The 11,692-nt window shown below is 33.6% G+C and overlaps 1 protein-coding gene across 1 annotated transcript; it reads left to right on the forward strand.

Moving 5' to 3' along the window:
* The first annotated feature begins 2,413 nt into the window (after window positions 1-2,413).
* Window positions 2,414-4,009, forward strand: LOC102620938 (UDP-glycosyltransferase 79B3-like). The gene has a single exon (XM_006464757.4). The coding sequence runs from the start codon at window positions 2,487-2,489 to the stop codon at window positions 3,900-3,902; it is 1,416 nt and encodes a 471-aa protein (XP_006464820.1). The 5' UTR covers window positions 2,414-2,486; the 3' UTR covers window positions 3,903-4,009.
* Window positions 4,010-11,692: the final 7,683 nt, after the last annotated feature.

An 11,692-nucleotide genomic window follows, 5' to 3' on the forward strand; every position in this document is an offset into this window, starting at 1 on the left:
AAAAAGAATTTATTAAGTTGTATTTATTACTAAGAGTGGATCCATAACCCTAACTAATTTTATTTCATAGTTTTTCTCAAATCAAATTACATATAGTTAAATTTTCTTTTCTTTTTTTAGATAAACTTAAATAAATAAATTAAATCATTTTTCTGTGGATTAACCTTGGACTCACCAAGATATAGTATAACTAGGCACTCTTATACTTGGGAGTAAATTAAACACTTTTAAGTCGTGTCAACAAGCATTATATTATGACATAGTCTAAATACACCCACCATTACTAATTAATTAATATTGACAGACAAGTGCTGAATTTTCTATCCAATGATCTCAAATTAAATGCGGCAAAAACCATTAAGGGCCAGTTTGAGAATGCTGTAGTTTTTAAAATAATTTATGTTAGTTGTGTTATAAAAATAATTAGCTGTGAAAAGAATCAGTTAAGTGTTTGGTAAATTTTGTTTTCAAAAGTACTGTGAGTTTTGAAAGTAGTTATGGACGTTTGGTAAATTTTACTAGTAAACTGCTGAGAGAAAACAGATGACTAAAATGTACATAATATAGAATAAAATTTATTTATACATATTAAAACATGTACATATAATATTTTTAATTGTGTTTTATAACAATGTTTACTAAAAATAAAATTTATAATATATTGATTTTATTTTTTATTATCTTAAAATAATTGATAATTAAATTTATAATATAGTGAAACAAATTTAATAATAATTCGACCAACAAATTGATATTAATAAATTTAGATTAATGAGTTATAATAAAAATTTATCAAAATATTAATTTAGTTTCTAATTTGAATAAAGATAATTTGGGTTTAGGTAATAATTTTAAGGATATCTATGGAATTGTATTAAAGGATAAAATTGATTCTTAAAATCAGAATCTAAAAACTACTCCTTCCCTCCTTTTCAAAATCAACTGTAGGAGGGGCTGGTTTTAACAAAAGTGATTTTAATTTTTTTTTACCAAATACTAAAATTAGCTTTTAGATTTTCAAAATCAATTTCAAACCTCTCAAAAGCAATCCCAAACGGACCTTAATTCCTTAAATAGTCGAAATGGGAGAAAATATATTGGGAAAATATTACTCGGATTTGTCAAATTTAGTTGTATCTTGTTGGAAATATGGGGCTGTTTAAATCATTAATGTAACTACTCATTTGCCTGTGGAGTATAGACACCACACAATAAACAAATTAAAACCCAACAAAAAGAAAATAAAAAACTAGGGTTAAAATGTTACAAGGAAAAAAAAAAAAGAAAAAAGCTACCCCCAAATAATTTTCTGATAGATGATCCCCTAAATTATGATTTTACAGTAAACAAGGCAAAACATGCGCTTATTTAGTTACAGGCTGAGTCAATTTTATTCCCATTTTTTCGTGGATTGCTATAACCCTCTCTCTTGCAAAATGCCAACACTTACAACTATACCCAACGAAAACAATCACATGTTTTTTTTTTCTCTTTTTTATTTTTTTCTCTTGAATAAATCAGAAAACAATCACATTGAAAAAACAAGATCTACGGCTTGTGATGCCATCTTAATAATTTTTACTTTATATGTATTACAACAAGGCCTTAGTTTTTATTTATTTATTTATTTTCTTGTTTTCGGACTTGAATTTTTTTTTTTTTTATACGAAAAGGCCTTAGTTAAAGGCTAAGCAACGACCATTCGTGGGTACGCAGACCCAGATACATCATGCAACAGTCACCCTTCAGTTCCGGATGGAGGCGTTGGAAACACATGGATCCCAAGAGGCAAAAGAAGAGCTTGGTTGGTAAGGTAATCAGCTGCAAAATTGGTTTCTTTATAGCTGTGTGACAGAGATACCTGCCACTCCATGTTAAGAAGTATTTTAATTCCCTGAATAAGAGAGGAGTAAGCATTGAGATGATTGTTATCTGTGGCTAGGATCTCAGTGATGCATCGACCATCAACTTCAACAAGTAGTTGTCTAATCCCAATATTCCAGGCAAGTTGCAACCGTTGAAATAGACCCGAAAGCTCCGCCCCAGTAATAGTGCAATGGCCAATATTCATACCAAAGCCATGAACCCATTCTCCGCAATAATTTCTAATGAGGCCAACTGCACTTGCATGTCCTGAAATCTTTCGAGCACCATCTGTTTTTAATTTAAAAAAAGGCCAAGGTGGGGCCATCCATTTCAACCATTTGATTATCCTTTCATGGCCTGGTTTACAGATATTCTCCATGGAAGAATTAATTTCGGCCGCACGGTGCATAATTAATGAATCAGCTCTCAACTAATACATTAATTAAATACCTAAAACTTTCAACTAATACCTAAAACTCTCAACCATTTGTCTTAATTTTTTTATTACGTGTATCTCTCAACTAATAAATGAATCAGAAAGGAATGATAGTACCTAAAACATTGTCCTAACTCTCGATACATTAATTAAATTTAATTACAAGTTCGCAAAGTGAAGCAAAATGGCAGATTCAGGGAGCTGCTCATCATCATCATCATCAGCATTTCCCATTGTAATGTTACCATGGTTTGCTGTCGGCCACATGACTCCATTTCTTCATCTCTCCAACAAGCTAGCTGAAAAAGGCCATAAAATCACAATCCTACTGCCCAGAAAGGCTCAAACACAGCTTCAACATTTCAACCTCCATCCTGATCTCATCACCTTACACCCTCTCACCGTCCCTTACGTCGACGGCCTCCCCGCCGGAGCCGAAACCGCATCGGACGTACCCATGTCCTCCATCAATCTCCTCGTCATTGCAATGGACCGCTGCCGGGGCCAGGTGGAAGCAGTGATCAAAGCCGCAAAGCCTAGGCTTCTTTTTTATGACATTGCTTACTGGATGGCGACAATATCCAAGTCGTTGAGCATCAAATGCATTAAATACAACGTCGTCTGTGCCGCGTCGATTGCCACTGCCCTTGTTCCGGCTAGAAATGTTCCAAAGGACAGGCCCGTAACAGAAGCTGAATTAGCAATGCCGCCGGCAGGCTACCCTTCGGATACCATCGTATTACGTCGGCACGAAGCACGAGAGTTGACGTTCATATCATTCCCGTTCGGAGAAGGAATGTCGTTTTACGAGCGAATCACAACATCCTTGAAAGAATCCGACGCCATATCAATAAGAACTTGCCATGAAATAGAAGGGGATTTGTGTGAATATATTGCACGTCAGTACAATAAGCCGGTTTTTCTGACCGGTCCAGTTCTGCATGAACCGGCTAAGACACCGTCGGAGGAGAGATGGGATAAGTGGCTAGGCGGGTTTGAGAGAAGTTCGGTGGTTTACTGTGCGTTCGGGAGCCAAATCATTCTCGAAAAGAAGCAGTTTCAAGAACTTCTTCTAGGGCTTGAGTTAACGGGCTTGTGTTTCCTCATAGCGTTGAAGCCACCGACGGGAGCTTCGACGGTGGAAGAAGCGTTTCCGGATGGGTTTGCGGAGAGAACAAAAGGAAGAGGAGTGGTTTGCGGAGAATGGGTGGAACAAATGCCCATTTTGGAACACTCCTCGGTGGGATGCTTTGTGAGTCATTGTGGGTTTGGCTCGATGTGGGAGAGTTTGATGAGTGACTGTCAGATAGTGTTGGTGCCGCATCTCGGTGATCAAATATTGAACACTAGGTTGTTGGCTGAGGAGCTTAAGGTTGCTGTTGAGGTTGAGAGAGAAGAAAATGGATGGTTTTCGAAGGAGAGTTTGTGCAAAGCCATTAAGTGTGTGATGGATAAAGAGAGTGAAGTGGGTAATGTGGTGAGGAGAAACCATGCAAAGTGGAAGGGGACATTGGTGAGTCCCGGTTTCGTGAGTGGTTACATTGATAAGTTTGTTCAAAATATGCGGGGGCTCGTGAGTTGTGAGGTGCACACTAGTTAAAATGGATGTTTGATTTAATTTCTTTCTTGTTGTAGGCGTTTCAATGTTTCTTAACTTCGATTGTCTACAAGTTCATGCATGGCCTATTTATGTTGTATGATTATTAATGGTATGGTATGTAGCAAATATATTCAAATCAAACTACAAATAAACCAACATGATTTTTTTTTTCTAGAAATTTAAAAAAAAAACATTTTATTAAAAAGTACGATTTATAATGAAATAATAAACTAATTAAAATGTGATTTGATAGATGGTAGAACCAGAACCTGCAAGCTAAAAATTTAGGATCCTGAGATGAGCTTATATGCTCACTTACATTTTTATATTTAGCGCGTATAGAATTTAGGATCGTAACATTCTATCTCTTACCCGAAGTGTTACCTTTCTCTAATATTCCTTTGACAAATTAATTTTCATTTTGCTTGATAGAGCACTAACCATGCAAATCGTAAAATATAGCCAAGAAGTAAAAAAAGGTTGGACGGGTGGAGTAACAACCCCTTCGTTTTTTAACCAAATTTTACACCAATTCAATTGATAGAATATTGTGTTAAAATTTTAATTAGAAAATTATTAATTATATGTCTTCTCTCTAATTTTACAAAATCCATCGACGTAACAATCAATAATTATAATAAAAAAATTTATAATAGTTCTGATGAAAAATCATCCAAAAAAATAATTGAACTAGAATTAAAAAAAAAACTAATTTAACTAATACAACTTAGGGCCTGTTTAGGATTATTTTTGGAAGGTTTAAAAGTAATTTTGAAAAACTAAAAACTAATTTTGGAATTTGATAATTTTTTAAAATTACTTTTGGTAAAAACACCTCATCCTACAATATATTTTGAAAAGTAGAGAAAGAATAGCTTTTCAAAATCTAATTTTGAAAATTACTTTTATACTTAATACAATTTCATATATGCCTTCATTTATATTATTAAAATCTAAAATTATCATTCTAATTATGAAATAAATCATTAATTTTAAATAGATTATTACCAACTATATTGAGATAACAAAATAAAAATAAAATTAATAATATAAAATTTTTATTTTTATTATCAATTATTATATTTATAAAATAAAAAAAATATTTTATATAAATGTTTAAATAAATTTTATTCTAACATAATACACTGATTTTGGGCTTTTTACGTGCTTCTCCAAGATAACAATCGAATCCTATTCTAACATAATACACCGATTTTGGGCTTTTTACGAGCTTCTCCAAGATGACAATTGAATCCTGACTCGCTTTCTTGCATGCACCTCGATATTGGCGAAACAATGCCACGAGAAAAAAATGGGAGTCTTTAAACTATTAACCTTTTGAACACTTAAGGTTATGACCAAAGAATGATTTGGTGGAGAAAAACTGGGTTACATTTGGAGAAAAACACAATTTTTTTTCCCGCACCCTTTTTGGGGCCAAAACCGAAGGCTATAGCACAACAGTTTTGGGCTTTTCATGGGCTCCTCCAAGACGGCATTAGAATCCTGACTTGGTTTTTTGCATGAACCTTGATATTGGTAAAACGCTGCCACATAAAAAAAATAGGAGTCTGTTTTGAGCCACAAAATAATTCCTATAAAGTTTAAAAAAAACACTATTTTTGGTCTTTTTAAAAAAATAAATTCTAAAAAATATTAGAACCTAATAGACTTGTATCGAACCATTTGAGACGATTCAGTACAACCCAAAGAATTTTTTGGCAAATAAAAATCGAGTTACTTTTAGAGAAAAACCTAACTACTCTTCTCCTCGCCATTTTTTGGCCCCAAACTGAAGGATTTAACACTTGCTTTTGGGCTTTTCATGGGCTCCTCCAAGATGGCGTTGGAATCCTGACTCAATTTTTTGCATGCACTTCAATATTGGCAAAACAATGCAATAGAAAATATGGACGTCTGTTTCAAGCCACAAAATATTTTCTACAAAATTTTAAAAAAATTCATGAAAAACCTCATTTTTCAACTTTTCTTTTAAAAACCTTCCAGAATGGTATCAAACCACTTAAGAGGGCTTGTTATGACTTAAAGAATATTTTGATGGAATAAAATCGAGTTACCTTTGGAGAAAAACACAACTAGTTTTGTAATTAAAAACTATAATTCTTTAAATAAAGATAAAATTATAATTTGAAACTATTTACTCCCAATCCAAGACAAAGTAAACACATAAATTGGATTCTGATCTCCATTCCATGCTTCTATTCCAGTGTAAGTAAACAACCTACTCCCACTCCCACTCCACACTCCCAATCATAGGATTCTCACTCTTCAGGATTCCCAATCCAATCCAAAAAGTAAACGCTACCTTAAAACCTTCCAGAATGGTATCGAACCACTTAAGAGGGCTTGTTATGACTTAAAGAATATTTTGATGGAATAAAATCGAGTTACCTTTGGAGAAAAACACAACTTTTTTCCCGTAACCAGTTTGGACCCAAAACCAAAGGCTGTAGCACATCGGTTTTAGGCTTCTCATGGGACTCCTCCAAGATGACATTGGAATCCTAACTCGGTTTCTTCCATGCTCCTTGATATTTGGGAACAATGACACAAGATGGAATAGAAGTTTGTCTCGAGCCATAGAATAGTTTCTACAGAATTTTCAAAAAAATCTAAGAAAAACCCCATTTTGCAATCTTTTTTTGAAAAAAAATTATTGAAAAACTATTACAACCTTGTGAAACAATATCAAACCACTTGAAATGGCTCATCATGACCCAAAGAATGTTTTGACTGAGAAAAACTAAGTTATTTTTCTAAAAAAATCCAACTTTTCTCCTTTGCACACATTTTGGGCTTAAAACTGAACCTGGTTTCTTGCAGGCACCTTGATATTAGTGAAACGTTGCTATGAAAAAATAGAGAGTCCGTTTCGAGCCACATAATAGTTTCTATGGAATTTTCAAAAAAATCTAAGAAAAACCCTATTTTTGGGTACTTTTTTCGAAATTTTTTTGAAAAACTATTAGAACCCTCCGGAACAGTATTGAACTGCTTGAGACGGCTCATTACAACCCAAATAATATTTTGGCAGAAAAAGTCAAGTTATTTTTGGCCAAAACCCCATATTTTCTTTCCTGCGCCCATTTTGGGTCAAAACTGAAGGCTATAGCACAACAATTTTGGGCATTTTACGGGCTCTTTCATGATGGCGTTGGAATCCTGACCCATTTTCTTGCAACACCTTGATATTGATGAAATGATACCACAAAAAAAAGAAGGGGAGTCTATTTTGAGTCATGGAATAGTTTTTATGGAATTTTTGAAAAAAATAAAGAAAAGTTCCTTTTTTGGTCTTTTTTAAACAAATTCTTGAAAATCTATCATAACCTTTTGGGACTGTGTCAAACCACTTGAGATGCTCGTTATGATCCAACGAATGTTTTTCCATAAAAGAACTAGTTTACTTTTGGGAAAAAAAAAACTAACTTTTCATCCCTGCACATATTTTGGGCCCAAAAACCAAAGGCTGTAAACATACCGGTTTTGGAATTTTCATGGGCTTCTCTAAGATGGCATTGAAATCCTAACTAGCTTCATACTATCCACCTTGATATTGGTAAAATGATGCCATAGAAAAAAACAGAGTCCATTTCGAGTCACGGATGGTTTCTACGAAAATTTCATAAAAATCCAAGAAAACCCCATTTTTGGGCTTTTTTTTGAAAAAAAAAATTCTTGAAAAGCTATTAGAACTTTACAAAATGATATTAAACAACCTTGAGAAGACTCGTTACCACCCAAAGAATGCTTTGGTGGAGAAAAATCAGGTTACTTTTGAAGACAAAACCTAGCTTTTCTTGGTCTTTTCATGGGCTCCTCCAAGACGACATTAGAATCCTGACCTGGTTTTTACACTTACCTCAATATTGGCAAAACAATGCCATAGAAAAAAACACAAGTGTCCATTTCACCACTGAATTGTTTTCTATAGAACGTTTGAAAAAATCCAAGAAAAGCCTTGTTTTTCAGTCCTTTTTTTGAATAAATTCCTGAAAAACAATTAGAACCTTCTAGAATAGTATGGAATTGCTTGAGATGGCTCGTTATGACCTAAATAATATTTTGACAGAGAAAAATTGGGCCACTTTTAGAGAAAAACCCAGCTTTTCTTCTTCAAGCCCATTTTAGGCTTAAAACTAAGGGCTATAGCAAAATCGATTTTTGGCTTTTCATAGGCTCCTCGAAGACAAAATTAGAAACATGATCTTACTTTTTGGATGCACCTCGATATTGAAGAAAGGATACCACAAGAGAAGAAGGTGTTGTTTCGAGCCACAGAACAATTTCTACAGAATTCCAAAAAAACCCTATTTTTTGATATTTTCTCAAAAAATTCTTGAAAAATTATTAGAACCTTTTGGAACAGTATGGAACCACTTGAGACAGCTCGTTATGACCAAAGAATTTTTACCGTACATTGATTTTGAGCTTTCCATGAGCTCCTCCAAGATAACATTAGAATCCTAACCCAGTTTCTTGCACACACCTTGATATTGATGAAATGATGCCATGAGAAAAAAAATAGAAGTCTGTTTCAAGCCAAGGAACAATTTTTATGGAATTTTTTAGAAAAAAAAATGAAAAATCCTATTTTTCTTTTTGTAAAAAATTTTTGAAAAAAATTTAGAATCCTCGGGAATGGTATCGAATCACTTGAGATGGCTCGTTATAACCCAAAGAATATTTTAGTAGAGAAAAACTAGGTTACTTTTAAAGAAAAACTGTAAGATTTATTACCCCACTTTGGACTGGCGAGGAAAGGCCATCGGTTCATGCAATGGCTTGCTTGCGTCGACTGATAACCTAAATGTACAATTTTATGACCCCTCAATTATGGATTGGCTTATGATACCTAAGTGTTTTGCTTGCTATGTTGAGGCTCCTGTGTTTTATTGTGGGGTGCCAAATCATCTTACTATATCTCAAAAGTCTCTGCTCTACTTGGAGAGTCTTTTCTCATCATGCTCATCAAGGAAGTGCACTCGCAGTGTACAGTAGAGAAGGAAATGATAATGGTGATAGTAACCTTGGCTTTTAGATGTTTTAAAACATAAGAAGATATATATTGATGTAATCTCTTCATATAATTTGGAGTTCTGTTGATTATGTGTTATTTCTATGATTGTTCTTGAGTCAGCGACTAAGCTTTGTTGCTTCTTGACAAAGTAAACATTGTTTTGCATTGCTTATGTCAAAATAATGGAAACAAATAAGGATCTTTGGGTTAATTACTTATTGGTTATATAAATGATGGATTCTGATCAACACTGGATATTTCCAAATTCTTTTAAGTTAATTGAAAGAGAACAAAATAACTAGACAAAATTTCTTGTATGGTAAAGGTAATTATTCCTCAGTTGTTTGTTTGCTTGTATCTAGCCATTGCAGACTTATTGATGGGCATTATACTTTTTTTAATCTTCTTTTAGTTTCCAAAATATATTGATTACTGAAGGCTCCTTGCTAACCCAACAACAACAACAACAACAACAATAATAATGATAATGATAATATTGAAGAGGCACTTGGTAATACCTGAACTTTCATGTTATAAAGCAAATACGAGTTATCATAAGCTCTTATGTCTATAATTTCTTTCTAGTCCTTACCTTTTAATGAGGTATGAAAAGAAGAATGCCATATTTTCTTAATAACATTATACATCTAAAATTTAGCTTGGGAAAAAAATCAAAGATGTTCTTTCTGATCATCGACTTTTTTTTTTTTTTCAATGAAAGTTGTTTACTAGATACAAGACTAAGTATAATAGTTGCTTTGCTTTTATTTATTGATGAGCAATCTGATTTCTGTCAGATACATCTTGGAGGGTACAAAGCTGGAGTTCTACATGAAAAAAAGACCGAGGAAGAAGAGTCAGGGAGTTGGTGCTGCTTAAAAATTTGTTAATTAAGACTCCATTTTTTGCCTAAACTTTTGAAATTCGTTAGAGCATGGATAATTAAAGACTTGACTGTTGTTTGCTTACTAAGAAAGCTAAAGAAAGTTTCTGAGAGAATTTTGTAATTTCAAAGAGGATGTAAATTCTAGATTCATCTCATAAAACTATATTGAGTTGAATTACAGTGGTATTTATACATACATCTAGAATCATCTTAAAGCAACAAAAATGTGTGTTTTAGTTACAACTAGCTGAACCAAAATATTGAAGGGAAATAACAAACTTTTTAATTCGTATAACAACCCATCCATGTGGCTGCTGAGTCATTTATGAGCTGTCGTTATGTCCACGTTAACAACTAATCTTAACATGTCCCCTTAAGCTCAATGTCTTGGATAGACATTGATCTTATCTCTCAAAAAGGCAAAATGATCAAAACCAAGAGGCTTTGTAAGGATATCAGCCAATTGATTAAAGTTAGATATGTGCTCAACAATAAGTTCCTTTTGAGGAATATGTTCTTTGACAAAGTGAAGACCTAACTCTATGTGTTTGGTTCTTGTATGATACTTGGGATTACTAGCTAAAGCCTCAACACTTTTATTGTCACAATACAACACAAGAGATTTAACTGATGGAATCTTAAGCTCCTTTAAAAGATATGTAATCCATAAAACTTCTAAGGTTGTTAGTACTAGAGCTCTATATTCTGATTCAGCAGAGACCTAGAAACAATGTTCTACTTCTTGGAGGACTAAGAGACAAGATTAGAACCAAGAAAAACACAATATCCTCTAATAGACCTTCTATCATTAGGGTCTGAACCCCAATCTACATCAAAATATGTTGTTAAAGCAAGTATTCCTGTATTAAAGAACTGGATGCTATAAGTGGCTGTACTTTGAAGATATCTTAACACCCTTTTACATGCTTGCCTATGAAGAGTTGTTAGAGCTCCTAAGAACTGACTCAATTTGTTTACTGTAAAGGCTAGCTCTGCCCTTGTTAAAGTGACATATTGAAGAGAGCCTATAATGCTTCTGTAAAGAGATATATTCTCAAAAGCTTGACCTTTATTCTTATGTAGCTTATCAGATACACTTATGAGTTATTGCATCCTTTACTTTCAAGCATGTTGGCCTTCTTTAAGATATCTCCTATGTATTTAGTTTGGGAGAGATGTAGACCAGTGACTGAAGGTGTGACGTCTAAGCCAAGAAAATAATTGAATTCCCCTAAATCTTTGAGAACAAATTCTAAACCAAGTTGCTTGATAACTTGTTCTATGTGAGTTTGATTTGAACCAGTAATAAGAATGTCATCCACATAGATAAGAATAACGAGGATATCTCTACATGTATATTTTAGAAACAAAGAAGTGTCTGACTTGGATAATTGAAAACCCACTGCATCAAGGAGCCTTTTAACCTGTCATTCCAAGCTCTAAGAGTTTGCTTAAGACTATACAATGCCTTGTTTAATTTGCAAACATATAAAAGAAAGTGTGGATTAATGAATCCCTCTGGTTGATGCATGAATACATCTTCTGTAAGAACACCATTAAGAAAGGCATTGTTTACATCTAGTTTCTTTATTTGCCAATGATGCATAACAGCTAAGCTGAGGACAACTATAATAGTGCAGGGTTTTACTACAGGGCTGAAAGTTACAAAGAAGTCCACACAATATGTTTGGTGAAATCCCTTTGCAACTAACCTTACTTTATATTTGGAAATGTTGCCACCTGGGTTGTATTTAACCCTGAATACACATTTATTGCCAACAATCTTCTCTGCTGATTCAGGTGGTACTAGAGTCCAAGTGCCATTATGTTCTAGAACCCTAAATTAATCTTTTATAGTCTAAT

This window comes from Citrus sinensis, chromosome 1 (assembly GCF_022201045.2).
Source record: "Citrus sinensis cultivar Valencia sweet orange chromosome 1, DVS_A1.0, whole genome shotgun sequence".
In the NCBI taxonomy this organism is placed as follows: domain Eukaryota; kingdom Viridiplantae; phylum Streptophyta; class Magnoliopsida; order Sapindales; family Rutaceae; genus Citrus; species Citrus sinensis.

What these genes read in the sequence shown, in the direction of transcription:
- LOC102620938 (XM_006464757.4), top strand. Translation starts at nt 2,487, where the DNA reads ATGGCAGATTCAGGGAGCTGCTCATCATCATCATCATCAGCATTTCCC.